At 39.7% G+C, this 26,032-nt stretch overlaps 1 protein-coding gene across 3 annotated transcripts in view; it reads left to right on the forward strand.

Moving 5' to 3' along the window:
- LOC124465556 (matrix metalloproteinase-16-like) overlaps positions 1–21,526 on the forward strand; it is a 63,201-nt gene extending 41,675 nt beyond the window's left edge. The window contains exons 2-5 of one of the 3 annotated variants that reach the window (XM_047017409.1): positions 8,737–8,862; positions 15,570–15,626; positions 15,837–15,985; positions 21,243–21,517. In XM_047017409.1, the coding sequence (XP_046873365.1) occupies positions 8,737–8,862; positions 15,570–15,626; positions 15,837–15,985; positions 21,243–21,369 (459 nt within the window). In that variant the 3' untranslated portion in view covers positions 21,370–21,517. Of the gene's footprint in view, positions 1–8,736; positions 8,863–15,569; positions 15,627–15,836; positions 15,986–21,242 lie in introns of all 3 variants that reach the window. The other 2 variants (XM_047017411.1, XM_047017410.1) reach the window with 2 other exon arrangements.
- Positions 21,527–26,032: the final 4,506 nt, after the last annotated feature.

Here is a 26,032-nt window from a genome sequence, read left to right on the forward strand (position 1 = left end):
GCATGTTGTGTGGTTTAATGGGAAGTGAGAGTGGGCCATTGTTTGTTAATGTTGGGAAGGAGATGATCATGGGCTGTGCCATAAACCTTTTGCCAATGAGGCTATTCTTGATAGTAAGTTTACTGTGGTTCTGGAAAGCAGTCTTCAAGCCATCTTTGAGAAATTCTGGAAACAGTGTTGTGACCAATGTGTTTTGCCTGTAAGAGGCCATTTTTGGTCGTCATCTAAGCCTCATGCGTCCGCTACAGCATTTCTGCTTTGGCGTGACTTGCGCTGGGAGGGAAGTAAACGGCATGGATTGGGACAGTGTGCGGGCAGGTGTATTTGTATATAGGGTGAAATGGAATGAGAAATGTAATACAAAATGTCTGAAATGGGTGTTTTTATGTAAATGTCCACATTGCCTCAATATATTTGTGTCAATAAATCAAATATCATTTTGACTGATGGTTTTCAAACCTTATTGGGTTCAGGATGACATCACTCTGAAGTACCATCAACAATTTCACCTTGGTATGTCAAAATATGATTGAATTTGAGTAGTTTAACCCTTTACTGCCTAAGACAAAATTCCGAACATTCCATATGCTGTTGAATATGATATTGAATGTGATATTCATATTAATATTCATATTTTATGGATTTTCATATAAAATCATACACCTTAACTGTTTATACCATCTTGAAGAGGAGAACTAGGGGATTTTTTTATCATGTCAATAAATATATGACTACTTAAGGCAAATCATATTTTATCAAAGTGGTTTCAGGTAGCCATTTTTTACAAAAACTTCTCCATCCACCATACCTCATCAGACAACTGAATTTGTCACCACTTTAATTACAAGATAGAGAAATACTTTGAGTAGGTGGAATATCCACAAGTCTGGGCAATGTAGAACAGAAGACAGATTAGAAATACCATATTTTGATTAAAAGTTATGACCATTCTTGTGACTAGTGGAGACATGGGGGAAATCGGAATTATCCTGTCCCAAAAGTAGCTAGCGCTATGGCTGGATACTCCTCTCGATAAGTAAAAAACGTTCGAGTTTCTTCCACAATCGACTGAATTGGCCAAACAAGACATGTACATTTAGCTTACAGTATACATAATCTACCTAGTTAATGTTGTTTTTCGAAGTTTTTTAGAAATCTGCTCAAATCGAAGCTAAACAGTGCTACTACCGTCATTGCTGCCTGTCACAAACGGCCAAGCCGGACACGTCATTCTTTCCTGAAAACACTTGCATCACTCCCACAAACAAATTCTTCGTAAGTAAAAAGTTGAGACTTTTAATTGACAATATTGACAACACATATTAAGGAACTTGTCTTTACTCATAATATTGTCTCCGATTTCAATTCGAAGCTGTAAATCTAACACTGTAGGCAATCTCCCATGGTCTCCGCTCTGGCTCCGCCTCAGAAAACAATGGCTGCCGTTGCAGACGATAGATTTATTTCCCCCTCCCACTAACCCCTTAACCAATGATATGTGCTTTGAGCTTAAGTTGTCATGAGTATCTGGCAGTTTTCAGAAATAAAATCGGTTATTGGATGGCAAAGTTATTAAGGCGGGATCTATGGGTCTTTTTCGACCCATATTTGAATGGTCCGGCAGGAAAGGGCCTTTGGCTGAATCTAACAACTCTTACCACAGAAACTGTTTACTTTTTTATGCAGTAACTGAACATGACAATATTCAACACTAAGAATAACTCAATGGACAGGGACAGTGACCTGCAAAGTATAAGATTGTACGTTTGAATCCAGCCACAGTCTTTTAGCCTGTCTTAAATTGGAAAATCTGTTTAGTTAAACAGGATGACATCATTATGAAATACCATGCGCAATTTCACGCAATTCCACTTTGAAATGTCAACTGCTTCTTAACCTTTGTCCCAAAGCTGACCAAAGCTAATATGTTACCCTTTCTACTCTTACAATCTCAACAGTTGGTGTGTAGCAGAGAGGTTAGAGAGGCTGCCTTGTAACCTTATGCTCATGAGTTCAAATCCCCATTCAGCCTAATGTAGTTGGCCCATCATGAAGTAGTTTTGCTCTCTTGTTGTCCATCTCTTGACCTTCTACAATGTACATTTTTATAATATTTTGCCATTTTGCGGAGGAACCCGCATTGCTGCTTGCAGCTATATTTATTATTATTATTAAACTTATTATGCGAAGTTTTGAAATTTGGCACAGTGATTTGGAACAGTCTCCTGATTATCGTCAGCAAAGTTTCATGTCGGTCCCTGAAGCTCTATAGCGCCACCAAGGCGTCAAAATTGGAGGTGCGTTTACGCCCACAACTTTTGGCCAGCGCATTTTGTCTCAAAATGACATGAAAGTTTTTTATGGAAAGTTTTGCGCTGCTTCTTTAGCTACTAAATTTCCATATCGAATGATGCTTGGCCCCTTCATTGCTGCTTGCAGCTATATTTATTATTATTTTTAGGACTAGGAGTCTATGGCAGCCCATAGAACCGATTGGTGCGACGTTTTGAAATTTGGCACACTGATTTGGAACGGTCTCCTGATTATCGTCACCAAGTTGCATGTCGATCCCTGAAGCACTGTAGCGCCACCAAAGCGTCAAAGTTGGAGGTGCGTTTACGGCCATAACTTTTGAATCCTGGGACCGTTTCTCTTATGTGAGGTTTGTGTGGATTTCTTGGATGCAAAGATTCGACTGAACCCTATGGCGTCATTGTCGTCCCGAAAGTTTTTCCGTCATTTGTATTTTAAGAAATGCCAACTTTTTCGAACTCCTAGGCCGTTGCTCCGATTTTCATGAAAATTGCAACAGATCATCTTCAAACCATGCCAACAGAAAGTTATCAACATTTTATTGATGAGTCAAACCGTTCATGAGTAACGCGCAAACGATTTTGACAAAGAGCACGCCAAAGCGGACGTGAGGCCATGTCTCTGCGACAGTTTACCATATGGAGACAACATTTTTATAATGTCATCACGAGAATGTCATCTAATCATCTCCCTAGCACAATCACCTTGATATGTCAAAATATGACTGAATTATAGCAGTTTATTCTTTGGTCAAATCTGACAAAGCTTGCCACGGGAGAAACGGCTTCCTTTTTTTATAAAGTAACCAAACACGGCATTTCCCAGCAGCCAGAATCAAAGCATGTCGTGACACTGGATTATTTGTTTAGCGAAGCCAGTTATGCCACAGTAACTGTCCAGCAGTATAATCATAATAGTAACGAGAACGTTTCATTGTCGGGATTTATATATATACTTAGGACTAGAAGGCTATGGCAGCCCATAGAACCGATTGGTGCGGAGTTTTGAAATTCAGCACACTGATCGGCTCATCGTTACAAAACTCGGCATATGTGTTTTGCGCAGAGCCATGAAGGTAATCAAAAGTTTCAGGGTAGCGCCACCAAATTGCCGAAAAGTATAATGCGAGTTTTTTAAAGCTAATATTTTATTACAAGGTTTTCTTTGTTTCTTTAGCTACTGAATTTCCATATCGAATGCTGCTTGGCCCCTTCGTTGCTGCTTGCAGCTATATTTAGGGGCCTTGCCTTCGGCAAGAGCGCAACCTTTGTTATCTCACATATATATTTATTATTAGTGTGTTTGCTGCAAGCAAAAACACTATTGTTATTCTGCATACTTATTATTAGTGTGTTTGCTGCAAGCAAAAACACTATTGTTATTCTGCATACTTATTATTAAAAAAAATAACATTCCGGACACGTTTTTTGAATGGGTTTTATTCGCCAAGAAACTTCAAACAGACGTAGAGGTGCACCATCATTGTCTTTGCCAGGTTGTATTTCTTCAGTTGCCGTAGGAAGTACATCCTCTGTTGTGCTTTCTTGTTGAGGCAGCTGATGTTTAGTTCCCAATCGCGGAAGGACTCAGTGTTGACTGGGGTTGCACAGGGTAATGGGGGTGACTGTCTTAAGAGCATTGAGCTCTAACATAACGCTTTAACAATTACGAAATTAAATAAGATACCCTTTTCATTTCACTATTTTTTCTCCTTTGTCAACCGTAAGAAAATATTGCAATGCACAACAATGACAGATATACTTTTAACACTGTCTCACCATTTTGGTTTCAAAGCAACACTTTTTTTTCACCGTCATACTGCTGACATACTTTTTTCTGCTATGATATCGATAACTGTTATGCAATATACATCTTAATCACTATATTTGTCAATTTTTCTGACTCCAAACTTCTTTCTGTTACTCAGTCGTTCATTCTTTAATACTTTTCATGCTTAAACATGTATGAAAGTCAATAAGATACTGTATTCATAACTCTTTTTTTCTCCTTTTTCAACAGTAAGAAATTATTGCAATGTATAACAATGACAGACATACTTTTAACACTTTTTCACAGTTTTGTTTTAAAAGCACATACCTTTTTTACTAACTTTTAAAAACCTTCACTATTTATCTTTTCAACTGTTCTCAGCAAACACACTTTCTTTTTTCTTTGGACTACATAGACAACCTAGATGTCAAAAGTTTCTTCTTGGTAGAGATTGAGATGCTTGTATTGGGATTTACGTTCCGTTGCATGGTTTAGTAGAAATTACGTTTTTGTTGCGAAAAGTGAAGCTAACAGTGGCTAACTTGCTAGCCCCAGTCTCTGACGCCACTAACGTCACTAACGTCATGAAAACTCGCGTGACTATCTCTAGCAGAACATTAGTTTAGCATTAGTTTAACATTAGTTTTACTTCGTGATATGACACACAATTGTGATGTGTAGTGTACAATATAAGGTAATATTATTAAGGAAGTACATTTACTTTCGGAAACAGTAGTCTACTATTTCGCTGAAGCATTAGCATCATGACATTAACCTCTGTTGCCCGGGCAACACATACTACAGCGGTCTATGATGCATCTGTTTTCAATCGTTAAAATAAACATTCCTCACAAATACATTTTCGTTGTAGGATTTATTATGACATTTGATTACAAGTAAACGATTTGTGGGTGAAATTATGATTACCTGTGGTTTCAAACCAGTGTAGCTCACTGCAACGCTGTAGCCTAGTCTACAGTATTACTGTAGCTAACAAAAACATCTCCACAGCTGTTACAGTACTGTAAAAGTCAAACGGTGGCACATGTTTGGCACTACGTAGTACCCTTACTTAAATCAAAAGTCTTTCAATAGGTGAAACTATCTGACTAGTGACTACTCACCTGAACTCCATTGCCACAGCCTAAACTTTGTCAATCTGTTCATGAAAATAATTCGTTTCAGCCTAGACCGTACAATGGGAGTAACGTTAAATCCAATTCAACCAACGCAATCGCTACCAAGACATTCTAGCTAGTAGTAGAATGCTACAATTTACCGGGGCAGCTTCTCTACACAGCAGGGCTTTATCGCATTTTGCCTTTTTACTGACAATGATCGCAACCACTGACATTTTTATGAATGAGTGATTTTCCCCTAAATAAATGTCAAGCTTATTTACGTTTTGGGGGGCATATTTTCAGTTAGCCTATGGTATTATTTGAATCGCGATTCCATCTGAGATAGCTACTGCTGGTAACGTCGTTGTTAAAATAAGCTTCAAAGGGGGTTCTTTATTAATAAATGAATGCAATATGAGTAAGCTAAATGCCTGAAAATATCACGAGAAGGGAAAAACCTACAATGATGTTTATTGGCTTAATGTTAAGAGCTTCTTAAGAGCGTTCGAACGTTCTTAAGAAGTTCTTATGAGCTTCTTAACGAATCTGGGAATCCTGGCCAATGACATTTAAGTCATAGAGATTAGGTCAATTTTTACACCGGTCTGCCAAATGTATTCGTTTTGATTCAACTATGAGGTTGCTGATCACCTATGAGGTTGCTGATCACCATTCCCTCTTGCAGGGGAAGTAACAACTTTGTTGCACGAGTATTCTTTGTTACTACAAACTTCTGCTGGGCGTTTAGCATATGGTCTAGCTGGCTAATTGTTACTAAGTAACAACTTTGTTGCAGGAGCATTCTTTGTACATTGCGAGCTAACAATGTCCGGTAGGCTTCTTCGCTATCAATAATGATGTCGCTATAAATAATGATGTTAAACCGATACCACTAAGCCCTCAAGAAAATGTATGGTCAAAGAAACAAAAGAAAGGTTTCAGGTTACTCTGAAAATTATTAATACAATAAGCTAATGTAATAATAAAACTGCTAAATCCTTCTCTAACTAGGCTTCTCTATCTTGCATGATGAAACATTACGTTTTTTAAGTAATCATTAAGCCTGCGCTTGCCCTCATTACTCAAATGATGCCGATCAGGGCGGTAAAATTACAAAATAGGACGCGAGTGTCTCAGAAATAATATAGAGCTATTTGTCTTCAAGGCCAACCAATGAGAATATTATGAATAAAAACAACACAGACACAGATGGCAAATAAACAGGCAGATGTTAGCCTTGCATTGTTTGAAAAAGAAGAAGCAGGAAGCCATCTAGTATATAAGAGGCAGATGTTGGATGTTGGATCATATCACACCATGGAAAACCAAAGTCGTCCGCACGTCTGGATCGTTGGCAGCTCGTTGGTATACTGGCTTGCGCAACACGCGGAGGAGGTCGGACTGTACCCCGACCTTGCACTGGAGTGCCATATTGAATGGGTAGGGGTGAGGAGCATGAGGTGGGCAGACCATGTGTGAGAAGCGTGGCATGCTTCCCAGCCCGGACATAATGGTGCTTCATGTCAGGGTAAACGACCTCAGCCAAGTGGCCGGGCTAGACCTGACGAGGCGGATGAAGCGAGACCTGGGGGCCATCATGGAGATGTTCCCAAACACTCTGCTGGTGTTTTCGGATATCCTGGAACGCTGTGTCTGGAGGTATCAGAGGAGCGCCAGCGCTTCTGGTATTGACAGGGCAAGACGTCGAGTCAACGCAGCGGTGTCTAGCTTCCTGGCCGACCGTGGGATGGGGAGCATTCAACACCTCCAAATACTACACGGTTTCGTGTGGATGTACCGACCCGACGGTGTCCACCTCGATCACGTTGGAAACAATGTGTTCTTGGGAAACATCCAAGACGGTCTCCGACTCCTGTGCTAGCCACAGCACACACAACAACTGCTCTTTTAATAGCCACCCAAAATGTAAAAGAAAGCAATTAGACCGTTAAAAGTGCCGTTGTAATTTTACAACCATGGGGTCTTACAGGGTTAAATGGTACCATCTTTACATCTGTGAAGTGTGTCATAAAAAGCCCGGTCACGTAGGCTACATTGCGAGCTCAGCTCACGGTGTCCGGTAGGCTACTCTATATAGCAAGCAACTCTACATTCATATGTCTCTGAGCTTGCTTTAAAATAAAAGAAAACATGAATATACTGACGTTGATACATTTAGATGCTTTTATGAATCAATATTAGCCTGACGTTGTCATACTCATAATTCTAGTCAGAATATGAGTCTGATAACTCTCCGTTGGGCTGTGACTATGTGGCGTGTTTCAACCGAACTCGTAAAACAAATGCCTCTTTGCTCAATTGGGTAGACCTACAACCAATCAGAGCAACGTAATATGTTGTTTGTTGAAAACGAATTCAACCCAAGCGCTCTTTCGTGACGTTGTTGATTACGTTACTGTTATGTCTCCATGACAGGGTTTCACGGCATGCTCTTATTTTGATAACATGCCTGTATTTTGATGTAGCCGATGACGTGTTTCCGGTCGGTGTGTCAGTTGGAATGAGTTTGAGTAAACGGCTGAATTGATGCGGCTCTCCTGTTTCGTGTAGTGTTTTCACCATAGATATATACATAAACACTAGATGTCTTACGGCGGAGTCTAGAACGTTCGCACATGGCGACCATCTTGCTACAGGGAACTCGCTCACCCATAACGTAACATAACAACTTTTTAAATAACCAATTGAAAATTTAGCAAGTAATGGTTATTTAAAAAGTACATGAAGCACCAACCCAATGTAATGGGTGAGCGAGTTCCCTGTAGCAAGATGGCCGCCATGTGCGGACGTTCGACTCCGTTGTCCGGCAAAGCGGACGAGACATCTAGTGTTTATATATATATCTATGGTTTTCACATACAACAGTTACTCTTGATCATCTGTCCATCATCGTATAAAGCCCGCCCTGGCAATTTCATTGGTCCGCCCAGCTCCTGGTTTTATATAGTTTGTCCCCAATACGAGCCCCTCCAGACCCAACTTCCCGACCAATTTTTTTTGTGGGCGGGGCTAAATTGGTCTGGAAGCCAGACTAAATCAATATGTCCTACCACCCGAGAAACACGGTCCTACACATAATTAGACAAATGCAATATTAGACGTCCCATAGCCTACAACCTCATAACCAGGTGCAACAGGTGCTAAGGAGTTGAAGAAGCAGATGCCATGTCTTCCTCTTGTTGGGCAACCAACAAGTTGTTTATATCTGATTACAATTTACTTTCTAAGTTTCTTATGGCAGTGCATCTTCATGAACTACATTTGGCCTCCTTCTCTTCCAACCAACTAGTAACACCACTCCTTCATCTGAGTGATACATGTACTTTTTACAAAATTATTATCAAGGTAACATAATGGTTAGAACTGCATTCATACGCTTAAATGCTTTTTGAAATATGTAAACACCAGGAGACTATGGGCAGCTGGGGCAGCCGCAAGCACACCCTCACAATTTCCCCAGAAATTGTATGCTTTCTAGTTATGGTATGTATTTTCTTTACAACTTTGTCAGGTGGGAAGTCATCTTCTCAACCGACTGCAGTCGAGATTGGAGCAGGCCTTTCAACGACAGCCCATGGATCTGGACTATTTGGAGTTCATTTGTTCAAGTGAAATGACTCTGATAACCTCACCTGAGGTAGATTTCATGGTCTTTGTTCCATGTGGCTTGATAATACCATAGCATTGCATATATATACAACACTTTAAACCAACCCACTTTCAGACAATCAAGGATTAGCATGTTAACCTAACCATGTCTTTCCTTTTAAGTAAATATAGCTGTAATTAATGTCGGAAGTGTGCCACCCCCTACACTGATCACTTATAACAAGGGCCATCTGGCTTTTGAATGAACATTGATATGGACATTGATACACTGTCAACACTTCTCACTAGTCACTTTTCACACTGTCACTTTCAGTCACTTGTTGCTCTTTCAGCTACTGGTTGCATCAGCAATATTGCACTAATTGTAGGTAACACTTGTCTTAGGTTAGCTCAGGTTGTATATTAGATTTATATTGTATGTATATTAGAAGTCTGGTATACCGTTTTGTATATTATTTTGTATATTAGGTTTATTTTATATTTTGGCTTATCATAAGTGCAATCTTTGTTCTGAGTACTCATGTAATGTTATGCCAGGTTTTTCAGTGCCCAGTATGACCCTGTGTTGTTCAGTGCATCTGACAATAAAAGACTTGAACTTGAACAACAGTAGACAACAACATTTGGTCAATCACGGAAATAACAGTACTAATCACTATACTATATACTACACGATACTAATCCTCTTAAGATGGTGCTATATTAATCACTAGTCTAATTTTAAACATTGCAGTCTAGGCCGTACATTTAATGGGCAAGTCTTACTTGACAGAGTAAGGTTAGCATTATGTGAAATTGTTTGCAATATCCATGCTGCATAACCAGTATGTAAGAGGAGAAACGTATTACTCACACAAACACACACTCTCAGAGCACAAAAGCAATGTGAAGGTTATGAATTGACTAAATAAGTTACTCAAATCAAACGTTTGATCTTATTGATGTAATCTAGATCAGTCTGAAGCTTGGCTAAGAATCAGAGGTAGCTTGGACAAAGGGGTCATGGACTCGGTATTCCCCGCTATGGGTTATTCAATGAAATTAATGAAGAAGGAGACGGCGTACGAAAATAATGCACTTTATTTTCTGATGTCTTGTTAAAAGGTGAAGATTTAAATAGATGTACATCAATCATTAGGCCTACTTAAGTTAGTGTGGCAACAATTCCCATATAGTGCTCACACACGCCACTAAGCAGCTCCAAAGCTGCGGTTCGGCTACTATGCCTGCTACAACCATACCACCAATTACCACACCGTACCGTACCACAGCTTTGTCTCCTGTCCATCCTGAACAGGTATAGTAATCTGCAAAAAGTGTGTACTTCATGGACAAGTAACACTGCACCCTGACAGTGACTGTCTACCAACTCAGATACTATTGTTCAAAAATTAGGCTCACAACACAGTATCACATCGAAATAAAAAGGCATCTTTACCTGTTGGTATTCTAGCATTTTTTTTACATTATGAATTTCATTACGCTTCTTTGGTGAGACCTCTAGGAACCCTGTTAGCACGTTAGCCATCAATACATACATTTTCCAACATGAAATGCACAGTTTTACAGGTTTGCGTGTACAATTTAAAGTTTGAACTCAGTACATTCTTGAAAGCAAATTTAGATTATGAAATTAGGCTGCATTTTTGACTGTGGGTAACATTGAGAATGATTTTCCGCAATCTTACAAACGTTGTTAGTGTGAGGAAGATCTCAAAGCGTTTAGTCAACCTTTGTGTGTCCATATCTGCTGCGGTCGGTGATCAGCATTCTGATTGGCTACTCAACAAGCAACGTGCTGATAGGACACCTTTTTGACCCGATTTTGACACTGCAAAAGATTAGCAGGAGCAGAAAACGATTAGCAGGAGCAGAAAACTATTAAATAATTCGCATAATACAACACTTTTTTTACGGATGCAAAACTTTCTGCTCCTACAAATTGTTTTCTGCTCCTGCTAATCGTTTTCTGCTCCTGTTAATCGATTTCAGCTCCTGCTAATCATTTTCTGCTCCTGCTAATCGTTTTCTGCTCCTGCAAACTATTATTGACCCTAATTTGACTACATAGCGTTTGCGCATCGTCTCTAACTATCAAAGGTAGAGCTAAACTCTTCAAAAGTGATCACAACCACTTGTCACTGTGTGAAACAATTTGCCTTTATTGTGTATGGTCGATCAAGTTATCTTCTTTCCCGTTGTTTGAAGCATACATTTTAGCTCCGGTATATGCTCCCATTATTGATCACTTCACGTTAATTATCGGAGGGCGTGTGTTATCAGCAAACGTTCACGTTGTCGTGTTAACCCGTTATTAAACTGAGCATATCGATTTTTATTCCATTATTAAACTTAGCATTTTAATTGTTTAACAGAATGGCCGATGTTTGACACCGTCATATTATATGATTTGACCTTGGCTGAAAATGGAAGATTCTATAGCTAAGCTAGCGTAGGTAATAAAAGTGTAGAAGAAGAGCAACGGAAAATTTAAATGTGTATGTATACATACTGTATATGGTGGGCAGTATTATAATTTATGTAAACTAGAAAGTGCATTTCCTGTAGAAAATGCGTTGGAATGCTGAAAGCTGAAATTAATTTAAAATTATTTTAAAAAAATTCTGAAAATACAGAAATGAGAAAATACCCACAAGCTGAAATGAATTTTGTAAAAATGTGTGAGTCAAACAAAAGAGGCAGTGTGGAAGCTGAACTGCATCATCTAACAATGCTAAGAGCTGAAATACAATGCGGGAGAAGCTGAAAGCTGAACTGTTAAACTGTAGTAGTAGAAGAAGTAGAATATTCGTTTTAGTAGCTGAAATTATAGAAACAGAAATAGTAGTCTACCGGCAGTTTTAAAAACGTGTTCCTTCTGATTTCTCTGACGAATTTGTCACCAGATTTGCATTGGGCTCTATGGGGCGAGAGTTGGACTTTGTCTCGCTTTCGTGGGGCTCTGACAAAATGTGTAAGTCGGTTGGATTCCACAGACAACTGTGTACGACCAACACAAAATCTATTGATCCAAAAATGAAGCATGAAGAGTGAAAATTGTTGCAATGCTGGCAAACTAGAAATACTTTTTGAAACAGATTTCGAAGCTCTAAGCGGTTCAGTCAGCACTCTAGGCTCTCCACATACACACCCCTGTAAATCTCAGAAACGATTTGAAAAACTCATGAAACATAATCAGTGATATTGAAAAAAGTTTAGTAGATATCAAAAAGCCGAATAAAAAAAATCGTTTAGGGTCTTGTCAACATTTTAAGGTTTAAATGGTGGCTGTAGCTAAAATATTGAGGAAGAAGGATTTGAAAGTTGAAGAAGTTTAAGAGGATTGAGAGTATTTGAAAAAAAACTCAATTGGAAAACATTGCTGAACTGCAGCATTCCAACAATAAACCTGTTTATGCTCTTTTTTCCCCCCCCTGCCCAATAAGAATCAATAAGGAATCAAATTGATAAGCAGAAATTGATGAGGAATCGGAATTGTTAAGATCTTATCTCATCCCTAATCCTCACAAAAACTATCAAAATTATTTTTGATTTTCAAAATGGTTTGATCGGTACAGCCAATCAAAATCTGCAGCAAAGCCGGCAAACAGGAAGTTGGGTCGTATCTCAGCAAATCTTTGATGGATTCAAAGCTGCATTTACTTATAACCCACAGATCAAGAAACTGGTTTAGTGCAGCATTCAGGAATATTTGTGTAAATATGGTCTATGCAAGTGGCAGAAATATGGCCAGCACTGTTAGTAAAGACTCTGGTTGGTTGAGAGATCATCTGAGACAGATTACAAGCATTAATCAATGAAACTATATTTTGTTTCATTGGACATTGATTCACAAACCAGTCTATGTTCACATCCCCAAGTAAAAAAAGATCACCATTCACATCTGTAACTCTGTCAATTAACACACATAAACCATTCAGATATTGCACATCAGTCCCAGGAGGTCTATAGCAGCAGCCAACCAACACCGGCTTAAGGTGAGGAAGATGCACTTTAACCCATAGACATTCTAAATTATCTGAGATAAACCCAGAGCACAGTGTTGCCAGAAAGTTATTTCTGATATATAATGCTATGCCACCCCATGCTTATTCCTGTCCCTTCTAAAAATATTATAGCCATCAATGGAAATCTCTGTGTCAAGAACAGTATCATCCAGATGGGTCTCTGATACGGCCAAGAAATTAATGGTGTTTTCTTTATGAATGTATGTATGAATGGTGTTTTTCATGTGTTGTGTCTCTCCTGGTGCTGTGCAATGCAGTGATAATAGACAAGATCCTTCCTTTGGACCCACAGTTTGTATGTCCTTTGCACTGGTTCCTTTTGTGTGAAACTCTTTCTGGTCTTCATTCCATAGGTCTCATATTTCTTAACCATTTCCTCATAGTATTCATTCATTGCATCCTCACGCGAAGCTTTCGTTTGGGTTTCCATACCGTGTAACACAGTAATTTAAGCTGTGGCAGCATCCAACTCGGATTCAAGTTCCAGTGCTTCCTTTGGTTTCCTTATCAGCTCTTTTTGCTTATTGAGTCCTTCGTCCTCCTCCTCCAATGCATGTTTTTTCCTGTAGTGCAATTAGTCTTGACTCAAGAGCATCCTTCACTGCCTCTGCAAGGATGCCAGCAGAGGCAGTGGATGAAACAGTTGACCTATTGGACCTGTCAGAGACAGAGGAAACACTCTCCAGGAGCGACTTCAGTCTCCAGGAGCGACTTCAGGAACAGTTCTGTTTGTGGAATCAGACAACCATTTGGATACATCAACAATAAACTCATTGATGCGGGCCATTTTAGGTTTAAACCAAGTGTCATTATCCTCTTTGCAATCCTCTGCATTTAACAGCATTCGATAGTAAATGTGCCTGTCCATAAATTCTCCCAACAAAACATGATATTTGTGCATGTTGTCCTTTTCGTCGTCTACATACTGTCCCTCATCAATTCCAGATTTACATTCTTCCTACGTGTTAACTTAGCCTGACGTTGTCATACTCATAATTCTAGTCAGAATATGAGTCTGAGAACTCTCCGTTGGGCTTTGACTACGGGGCCTGTTTCAAATGAGCCTGGAAAACAAATGCCTCTTCGCTCAATTGGATAGATCCACAACCAATCAGAGCAACAGAGTATGTGACGTATGTTAAGCGCCGCATAGTTGTTGTCAACAGAACTAAACTGAGAGGCAGCTAAATCTTTACTGACTAAACTGCAAGCAGACTTGAAGTATGCTTGAAGAATGAATACAAACGATTTTTGCCTGTGTTGTAAAATTAATTGCAAGGGCAGGGGGAGTACTTGTTCACACGGTCAACCTTTTTGAGCGAAACAATAAAGGGCAATGCATATACGAACAAGTTCTCCGTTTAGGATTACAACTCCACAAAAGAAAAGGAGAAACCACAATGGCCACTGGGTTTTCATTGTGTCCCATCTTCTTCGCGACCATCGGGGCCAGCTGATAAATTAAACTTTTACCGAATCACGAAGGAAGGACGGCAAAAATATATTTTCCATCGACAAATGCCTTGATTGCGTCTCTGTTCCTCTTTCAAAATTAATGCGCTGTCGATGTCTTCTAAAACAGACTCGATGGCAGAATCATAACATCCCAGATCTCCAGCGGTAGCCATGTTTGTTCAAAACGAATTCAACTTAAGCGCTCTTTTGTGTCGTGGGTGATTACGCTACTGTTGATCCATCTGTTGGTCCATCATCGTATAAAGCCCGCCCTGGCAATTTCATTGGTTCGCCCAGATTCTGGTTTTCTGTAGTTGGTCCCCAATACGAGACCCTCCAGACCCAACTTCCCAACCAAATTTTTTTGGGGGCGGGGAGAAGTTGGGCTGGCAGCCAGGCTAGTGTTAACTGTCCCGAGCTTAGCTTTTCTGGATAAGTGCATTTTACAAACATTTTCTTCTAAAATGTGTTCCCTGGTGTTCTCTTCGTTTATGGCTCCAGTGGAAGGCTCCAATCATAGTCCGTTGCCCCATTAGCCATAATGCACAGATATATTTTAGATACGCTCCAAGGAGCTCTACTTAGTAATTAATGCATTAAGCTGTGGCTATTCAAACAATTCATGCGGCTCAGTTGTCAAATCCACTTCAATAGTGGTCCTAAATTGGGCTTAACCCAATTACTAACAAAATAATACCCAACAGTTTGGAGATCCGTCAGTATTGTAACATTTTAAGTCCTTAAACCACATACCATTCAACTGCGTAGCTTTGCTCACCATTGCTGTCCATTGTCCTCCGTTGACACGCTTGGTCCAAACAATTCCAAAACTTCTTCTTGTTTTTTAATGTAAACATGTATACGGATATTTAATTAGACAACCAGCCATTAAACCTAGCACTAGGTGGACAATGTGTGTTGTCAAATCGTGTAAATTAGTTGATTCTCATGGATATAGGCATAAGGTGGTGTTCATGTAGTGCTCAATTGTGTTAATGACTGGTTGTCTATTTAAATATCCATATACATATTAACATACGATGACAAACGATTCCACTCATTATGATCCTTATCCATAAATGTATACTATTAAGAGTGTATTAACCGAATAATGTTTAAATGTTGCATTAAAGATACATACCCATATATATTTTACTACTTACCAAATGACTTGCGATTGAAATCATCAGCATTGTAGTTTTCTTCTTATTTGCTGACTGGACACAGAAATTGCTATATTTGATTGTTTTAGATGGTTTTGGGAGCGGTGTTCCCGCCTCCTTCTACAGAGACGCATCTTTTTTTGCAGGTACACAAATCTTTTTCTACATAGACACAAATCTTTTTTGCAAGTGCACACATCTTTTTTACAGAGCTTCCTCTCCTGGCACTGGTTTTCACGCCATAAGAGAGAGCTCTGTTGATGTACAATATGCCATGAGTGGTTGAAAACCTCTCTGAACACTGTAAAAGTTTTTGTACCTCTAACCCTTTTTTCTTTTCTCCCTCGTTTCTGCAGACATGGCTCCAGAGGTATGGCTACCTTCCTCCCACAGACCCCCGAATGTCGGTTTTGCGCTCGTCCCAGGCCATGCAGTCTGCTATCGCTGCCATGCAGCGCCTTTATGGGCTCAACGTCACAGGTTCACTGGACAGGAACACTGTAGAGTGAGTCTGTCAAACACATCACTATGCCCTTCAGTTAATAGGTTCATTAAGGCTGGGCGATATGGCCTAAAATGTATATCACGGTATAGTTTAAAGCACAGACGGTATCGCTATATTTGTTTTTCTTAATATTTCTATATAAATGCATCTGAAGGGGTAAAGCACTGGTATGGAAACTGTATTACAAGTACACGTGACACAATCTGATGAAAAGCATTGTATACAACGCAATGTGTTGTTGGCATTGTATTTTTTTTATTTTACAGTTTTCCTTTTCTTGCATATTTCAAAAGTTAAAGTGTTGAACAAGTCAATCTATATAAACAAACACATGTTTGGCATCACAAAATAACAAAATTCTCATAATTTTAGTTTTGTTTACCACATGCTAAGCTTCCAGTTGGGTATGTCATGCATGATGTTATTTGATTTGCATCACGGTGGAGCCGGTTTTCCCTAGGCTACTTGTTGCGTGAATAGGGGGTCAATGGTCCCCTAACGATCGCTAGATGGTGATCCTTGCCAAGGCAAGGTTGGAAATTGAAGTGGCCTTCGTCAATCTGTCATTTATTTCCATGTTGATAGTTCGTGACTTTTTTTACTTTCATCACTATTTCAATGATTGTTGTGTAGCCCTTCAATAATTCAGCAAAATTGTATTTATTATAAAGGATGTCACACTCGTTGAGGGTTAGACTGCAGTTGGTCTTTAAATGTGTAGCCCAACATTATCAACATTCTATTGCCAGCTGACAATGATCACGCATTATGTGTTCATACGAACATTGTTCCTGTCGTATGCCATTTGTGGATTGCTATATCCGTGCCTCAAGAAAACAACCAAGGAGGCTAAAGTGGTAGGAATAGTGCCCATGCCCGGGATGCAGCAGATTTGCAATGTGCAGGTATTTTTGACATCAGTAGACACATTAATTTATTGAACAAAATTAACAGATCTATACTATATATAAGTAGGCTATATTCACTTTATATTGTAATTATGTTAGCTAGCCAGCATTTCATCCATAAAGAAACCCCTATGAAAGCAGCTGATTCAATGTTATGCCAGCAGTCAGCACTAATCTGGCCATATCGGTTGTATAAGCAAATTTGCTTCTAATGTAACTTAATTTCCCTATTTTCCTTACTACGAACTTGAATTTTATTGTGAATGCCATTCCTGATTGCATTAGTTCATTAACTAAACAAAATTCACTGAAGTTATCATACAGCTTCATATACAGCCTCCTAGTGCACGTGCTAGTGAAGCGTATGGTGCGAACTGAACATGGCTGAACAAGATCTGTTGTGAAACTTTCAGCAAATTATTTTTGGGAAATGTCGAAATGCTTATCCAAACAACGGCAATCGAGGCACTGCACTCTGTTGGATTTAAAAAGGACATCTGCAAAATATGAACTTTGCAGAGTGTGCGGTTCTCGAGAAAATCGTGGGAAACAAAAATTTCAAAATTACGCAAAAATATATATTTTAATTTCACTGAACAAGATTCTAAGAACCTAGTCAGTAAAATGATCCAAATTCCTATCACCATCAGAAACGGAAGTTGATCTACCACCGAATGAGAGCTAATATGTAGCTTTCAACAGTACTTTTATGGGATCGACAGAAAACAATATTTGTAGATGGCTAGGTATAATAAATGATCACATGGCTGAATACTTGATTATGTAGGCTGACATTAAACATTTCACAATTCTAAAGGCCGATATATGCTTCTGCGTTTTTCGAAAAACGGACACATGGGAAAGCCCTCGTGTCCGTGGAAGGCCCTCTACGAGCTCTCCGTCAGCCCTCGGAGAGCCTCGGAGAGCTTGACGTGCACCTCCTGAATTTATCCGTTGTAGCTACGGAGACCCCCTTGGCTGTGATTGGTCAGTATTAAATACCGCTTGCATCAGGGGCGGGTCTGCCGTGATAGTAGGACGAACAGAATCCTTTGACCGCCATTGCTTGTAAAGTTTTTACAATTCATATTTCAGCTAACGGTACATGTAAATCAGCATCTGAATTAAAATGTGACGAGAAATGGGCAGTGTAGTTGCTGAAAATGTGCATATTTTATTGATGAAACGGCTAATTTTAAAATTTGCTCTGACTTCTAGGTAAATAAACACTCAACAACGTCTAAACACAAAACCGTTGCGCCACCTACTCTTCTGGCGGTGAATTGTTTTCAGCACCCACAGCCTACGGAGAACCATAAACGCAGTCTGTCCGTCCATATCCGTGCGTATCCGTGCGCCCGCCCATCCGTAAACGGAGACGCAGAAGCATATATTTAACTCTTTTGGTATCTTTTATTTACATGGTGACACTATTCCATGCTGCTTTTTGTGACGTTCTGTAAGCATCTGAATTTAAAGCTGGGTAATTAAACACCCTCTCTCCTCAATTTTTGCAATCCTTGTAATGAGGATGCGGAAGGTTGCTTGCGTAGATTGTTTGCAATGTTTGCGTTAAAGTTGAGTTAAAGTATACTTTTATGCCCTGCCTGGTGAGAATGGGGCTGTGGCAAATCTTCTTTCCTGAAGGCTCTACCATGGTCAGCACGGTATAGTCAATATCTGTACCACAGGGCAAATTCATACATGTATATTTGTATGCCGTTAAAACCATCCGCCCCTTACTCTTCATGTAACCAAGGTTTTCCAGGATTCAGATTAAGCATAGTATAGGACCAACAATCACATTCAATGGAGTGTAGCAGAGAGTCAACAGACAAAGCTTGGTACCATCCACACCTTTCTCCTACCCCCGAAAAGGGGGAAGGGTCCTTTCCCCTTTGTCCTTATCTCCCAGAAGTAGATGCTTCAAAGCCCTGACCCAGCATGGGGTCAGGAACAGAGACCACATGGTCACACAGTATCAGACAATGGAGTATAAGGGAGAACTTTCTTTCGTGGATTTACAAACATGTTTCTCAAGGACTACGTGGCTCATGGACACTAATTCAATGACAGTAGTCGATGTGTTATAATGTGTGTTTTCTCATTTACCTAGAACGTGTTTAATTGATGTTTGATTATAACTCCCCTTCAGATATAGTTAAATCAGTCAATCTTGATATCAAAATAATTGTATCATACTAACAAAACCAGTTATGAACGTTGTATTGCTCTATTCTGAAGTTTAAGCATTTCATGGACATTTGAGATAATGGAATTTAAACTATCAGCCACTTCACACCTCTGGGCAGATCTCAAGACGACGCCCAGGTGGAAGTAACTGACCAGTGAGAGAGGTCACCTTCACACGGATGACCCCCTGTTCTTTGGAGTATAAAACCCCCAAACGTACGTTCACCCCCGCTTGTTCGTAGGATTAACTTGGGGTGAACGCGTCACTCTCTAACCTTTACCTCATAACCTGCACCTATTCACTTTGCGCCCGGAACTTTGACGAGAGATTCCGTTTCCTATTCGTTGGATATAACGAACCATTGACTCCGTTCTTTAAACCGACAAAAGTAACTGCGATTTGCAATATTTCTTACTTGTGACATATTGGCATGTTGTGATTGAATTGTCGATGTTTGATTGTATTTTACAAATGATTTAACTTGACCATCGTTAGGTCAGTTGCTATTGATCGTCCATTGTTACTATAGAAGCCTCTTCCTCTCTACCTCTTCCTCACTCTCTCTCTCCCCTCCCCCTCCACACGCGCTCTACGCAGCCATTGTGTAGTGCGCTTTCATTAGAATTTAGGCCTACTGTACTGCTTTAGCCCAACTAACCCATAACTTATCTGGTATGTGTTCACTATAATTACATTCTCTTAAATAAATCATTGTGTATAATACTCGCGTATCTCTCACGTTATATGATCTGCTCTACTTTCATAGAATTCCCTACTTAAGATTAGACTGATTATTACGAGTGCTATTATTCAATATTATTAAACAAGGTTTCCTCTGTCCCTTTCACGAATCAGAGGTGGTGCCCCCAAGAACTACTATACTTTATTATAAACTAAGTATTGCTAATCTTAACCGTGCAAACCACACTACAGGAGGATCACTCTTGACATGTTTGGTAGAATCTGTATCAGCAAAACAATCCTTAAGAGCATTAGAAAACCATTTTCTTTATATGTTATTATGCAGCACGGATGGCCACAAGCCTTCTAACCCTAAACAATAGTGGCTATTCCAGACACAGTCCCAATTTTCTTCTTGGCCTTGTTGCAACAGAAAGAAAAAATCGACCCATTTGAGACAGATCCTCCCTGACAGAATTCAAGTTAGGCATTTTTACTAGATAAAAGGAGTCTTTACAAGGGGGCAGACCTCAGCAGCTGGATCATAGGGGAGTAAATGCCATACTGTTGTGAACTGTCAGCCTTAAGCAAAGTAAAAAAGTATCTGATAGTCTACACCAGTCGTTATCAAAGTGTGGTCCGTGCCCCTGTAGTGGTCCGCGACGGCCACAAATACATTTTTGTGAAATTTCTAACATACAACTCAGAAAGAAGAAAACACAGTCAGTTATAGCCTATTAAAATGGACTACACACTTTCCGCATTCTGACATCGCAGCCTCTGCATGGGTTGTACCAGAGCCTCTCTGGTTGTACAATGTGAGGGAGTTCTCCTCCCCCAAATTGAGTTGGTTGGGTCCATAGCCCGTCTTTTCTAAAAAGTTTTCTCAGATAGGCTACCGATTGCTGGGCCGGGCGGCCCAACCGTAACGATACGCGTCAGGGAGGATGGATGGGAGCAGGGCCGGAGTGATGGCATCACTAGACAAGGTTTTACCAATTGAAAAACGGCTTTTTATTTTACATAAATCCCCAAAAGCTATTTTGCGCTCAAATAATGGTCAAACATTTTGTATGGAAATCCCTATCTGCATCACATCAAACCCATATGTCCTAGGTTTGGGCTAGAATATTTACAACGTCTGGTTCCGTGCTTACAATCTGTTACCATTGTCTGTAAAATACCACTTTTTTTCTGTTTCCTTGTGCTTCTTATCGATAATGATGTAGTGATAACACGATAAGGTAAAGCAATCTTTTATTATACCTGGTGTGTGTATTAGTATACTTGTGTGAAAACATTCATTGAGTGATTATATTGCATTAGTCTATCACATACTCACATTATAAATGTATTTTTCCATACCATCCGTACCAACTTTATAGGTACATTAGCTGTAAATAGTACAATGATGTCCTCATCATAGCACCTGTTGCAGTCCAAAATCTTAGCAAATGGCATTCTGTTTTTCCAGCTGGATGAAGAAGCCCCGGTGTGGGGTCCCAGACCAGCTAGGGGAGGTGTCCAAATTCAATGTCCGGAAAAGGCGGTACGCCCTCACAGGGCAGAAGTGGCAGCACAAGCATATCACATACAGGTAGGTGGGTAGGTTGAGCCGGACTGTAATGTGCATGTGTCAGACCCAGAGAGAAATACAGTACATGCAGTATTTTCAGGTACTTTTCAGATACTTGAATTGGGTTTGATTTAACTTCTCCAATTTAACGAGACTAGCACACAGATCTAAAAGAGATTACTCATCTTACTGTACACCAAGGAAAACATCGGGTCTGTAGTAAGCCTCACACCATCATGGAGTGTGTTCTCTAAATATGCACAACAACACATGCACACACACAGATAAGCAACAACATTATGAAATCACATAATAATCACACAGGTTATAGCAATCACATTCCTTCCCTTTATTCACACATTTTGACTTCAATTGGTGTTCAACTGACAAGAAACAAAAAAATCTTGGTGTCTCTCATTCGTCCATAAATTTGTATGCATTTTTCAACCTCTTCCTCAGTTTATTGCTATCATGTTGCTTCATCTATTTCAAGGTGTACGTCAACCTACAGAGATGTTCAGATTTAATTTGTGGGCACTGTGATGGAAAATTCTGACGGTGCTGTGTAGTTTGAATAGTCAAGATGGCGGTTCAAATACAATTTATTTAGTTTGTACAAAACATAAAAAAACAGAGTACTCTGTGACCCGTCATAACGAAGGACATGTATAAGCTACAGGTCGTTCAGAAGAGTGGCCCAGAACAACACACACACACTTGCTTATATAAACTTATAACAAATGGTCTTCTAGATTGCACCCCCTACTGGGGGTCAGATGGCTGAGCGGTTAGGGAGTCGGGCTATTAATCAGAAGGTTGTTGGTTCGAGCCAAATGACGTTGTGTCCTTGGGCAAGGCACTTCACCCTACTTTAGGGGTGTCAGATACCCAAAATTCAGTAGTCGGTGCCAATACCAGTAAAATAACACGATTCTCAATGCCAATTTCGATACCACGGTAAAAAAAGAAAGGATGTTTTAAGATTCCATGTCCTTAAACTTGAAACATGAACTTCTTTATTAAAATATTTGAAAAATAGCCAAATGTCATAAGACATACAAAACATGTGCAATAGAGCATAGCACAACATAATAAAGTGTAATTAAGCCATTCAGCTAACACGATTAACATGAGTTTACCTTCTAACCTAGGTAGGATAGGCTAACGTTAAAACTACAGCATAGCTAACCTAAACTATGTACATATGTTATGTACATATGGATATGGTGGGCACACGTGTTAACACTCGTGCCCACCATCTCAAACATCATGTAACGTATTTCACTATGACAGATTAAAAAAAACAGAAAAAGTGCATTCTTTGGATGTATTCAGAAATTCGCCGCGATCACAACGAACATTGATTTATTTTGTATGATGCCAGATGTTAGCATCAGTGCTGCGCCTTTTCTGGAACTGAATCAGAATTCACCTTGAATTCTTTATACAAATCCGGATAAGGATCTTTCAGGTGCTTTGCTAAATTGGAAGTATTACCTCTCTTGGTCTGAAAACCACGGTAGCATTTTTTGCATAATGGCTTCTGCGGATTTATTATAACGCCACGGTCATCTGCCTCAAACGCAAAGTATTTCCAAACACAACTTTTTGTGCCTATCTTGTTAACAAGTCGAGCTGGGGCGATCGCTGCAGTTGCTATCTTGGTTTTCTGAATGTAAACGTCAATTGGGAAAACACCTGAACACATCAGTTCCAGAAGAGGCGCAACACTGATGATAACATCTGGCATCGGCGCTCACAGTGCTTATTGTGCTTCAAAAAAATGGGCATCGTTTGTGTTTTGTTATTTTAGCATTGAAAGGTATCGTAAGTATCGGTTCTCGTGACATCCCTACCCTACTTGTCTCGGGGAGAATGTCCCTGTACTTACTTTAAGTTGCTCTGGATAAGAGCGTTTGCTAAATGACTAAATGTCTAAATGTAGATGGTCAGTCAATCAATGCAGCGGTCTCTGTGATTGGATAGCAATAGTCAGTGACAGTTAAGACAATATAACCCCAGGCCAAGTGTCCCAAAGTCCTTTGATGTCGCAGCTCCCTCTCTAAATGAGGAGATAGTACAAACACAGAAGACAGGACACAATCTCCTTAGCCAAAAGATCAGAGCAGCTGGATCAACTGATCTATCTAAAACTAATCCCTCAGGTCACGAGAACTCAAATCCCCCAACCTCCATGCCTCTGACTCCTTAGTTAAGTATCATAAAACAACAGATCATAAATACCTTAAAACAATCTGACTTCTTTCCTTACAAGATAGTCATATAAGATTCTACACCCATTCACTAGAGGAAAATATACATTCACTGTTTATCCTTTATCAATGAACAAAGGAGCTTACAGATTACCGCTTATGAAACACATACTTTATAATTATGTCCTAAAATTCTATCACAGCACCACCAACCAACATGATACAGAAAGATAATCCAGGGTTTTTCCTGCTTTGAAAATGTTCAGGTGGTCCACCTAACACCTGGGACACACTGGCTGCAAAGCGCCACAAATGGCGCAAGGCTGTTCACACTATACGCACATTTCTCTGCGCCGGCCATCAAGCCTTTCACCTCCTCTGAGCTTTACTTTTTCACATTGAAAGCTGAGATGGGACATAAACATGACATAGGCTATATATAGGCAACTTTTTTGCCATAGTCTTTGAAAAATACGTCCTGTGGGTCATACAACTCCATGTAGGCCTAGGCTACCTCTCAACTTTGATGATTAACTTTGCTTTGTCAATCTTTTTCAAAATGTCTCTACTAGTTTTGTGATGTAAGGTTTTGGTGTCTCTTCTGCTTGAGTGTATGCCAGCTCGTCTGTCTCGCTCTTTGTTAATAGACACAGTCTACTGTTTGAAACAACTGACTACTATGTCGGTTGGACAGGAAATGCAATCATCAATCAGGGTTTTTTATTTTTCAATGTTTAGAATTGATTGGATATGGTTATTATCGGGGTAAACACATGGTTGGCTGTTAGTTACTAGAGTAGTTAAGTTGGGTATGTCATCTTGCAGCCAAATTTGCAAGAGACTATCGAAAACATTTGACCAGCTGCCGAAACTATTGCTGCAGAGAGTGAGCTGATCGTGGCGCGAGTTGATCTCGGCTCTGTGCAGCCTGTGTGGCCGGTCCAATTTGATGACAAGGGCGCCTAAAGGAAAAATGCTGCTCTTTCAGGGTCTTTGCAGCTATTTGCGGGACACACTTACACCAGTGGGTCCCAGAAGTAAGCCTTCTAGAAGAGATTGCGCAAATAAACAGTGGCGGTTCTAGACACTGTACACTGAGGTGAAACCAATCAATCATGTTTCAATACACAGTTCTGCCAGCAGGGTCATAGGCTTAACCTTCAGTTCAAAGAAAATCCAACAAAGGTACAGATGGCTTCTACAACTAATTACTTACATTTTGCTTTACATTAAAATCATACAAACATCTCTGTGTCTCCCTCTTTCAGCTCCTCAGCTCTCTCAATACCTTGATATGTTTCGCTCAATTTTTTATTTACTGGGGCCAAAAAGGCTGCAATGTCCCTTCCTCGTTTTATGATGACTACTAGAAGAAGAAAAAAGTGTAGATTTTTTATTTTATTTTGTATTTTATTCTTCAGTCAGCTGGGGGGGGGGGGGGCAGGGACATTTTTACAGGGGCCAGTGCCCCTGTAAGCCCCCGTGTAGAACCGCCCCTGCAAAAAAATCAACTATTGTCCATGTATTTATTGCTGTAACGCTATAATATAACACGTTACATAATATTATTACTTAACTGAGTAACAAAGTAATATAACGCGTTACTTTTTGACATTGAGTAATATTATTACAGTTACTTATTTAAGTAACTTGAGTTACTTGTCCAAGTTACTGCATTAATTCAACAATTGACTTAAATAGCCTCATAAATACAGATTGTTGCCTAAACGACACTCCCTGGGCGCAGTAGCCTGACAGTTTGCCTTTGACTCACGCTGAAGGCAAACACAACAGCAATCATGTTCACAGAATGTGTTACGTTTTTGGCATGGAAATATTCACACTATTTCGCTTTCATTGAAGATATTGGAAGAAACATTCAAGTTAAATGCAAACTGTGCCCCAACAAAATATTATCTACTGTAAAAAACAGCACTTTAAACTTCTCGAAAGTGTCTACAGAGAAACAAAGCTGGAAGATAGCGAAAAATCCACTTTAAACCATAAGAGAGATGGCGACCCGTTTCCACAACTCGCTACTAAAAGTAATAATAGAGCAGAGTGCGAATTATACAATGACAATGCGAATTATATAATGACAATCGGGGGGGTCAACTTCTTCTCCAGTGCGTAAACGAATATTTACGATTGCAGGTAAGCACAATATATAAATGTATCGACCCTACCCGACCTGTTGTGTTTACCTCTTTTGGGGGGGTCCAAGTCATAATTAGGGGGGTCAAACCCCCGTAATTTGCACACTGAGTAAAAGTTATATAATAAGTAACATAATAAGTAATAACATTACTTTGTACAGAAAGTAATAATGTAACTTAATCACAGTACTTTTACTGAACAGTAATAAGGAATAACTAATATATTACTTTTCTTAACTTCCCCCAACACTGGTTATATGCAATAACTGTGGGAGACGAAGAAGACGCTAAAGGTAATGCTATTTGATGGCATAAGCTG

This window comes from Hypomesus transpacificus, unplaced genomic scaffold (genome assembly GCF_021917145.1).
Source record: "Hypomesus transpacificus isolate Combined female unplaced genomic scaffold, fHypTra1 scaffold_60, whole genome shotgun sequence".
In the NCBI taxonomy this organism is placed as follows: Eukaryota; Metazoa; Chordata; class Actinopteri; order Osmeriformes; family Osmeridae; genus Hypomesus; species Hypomesus transpacificus.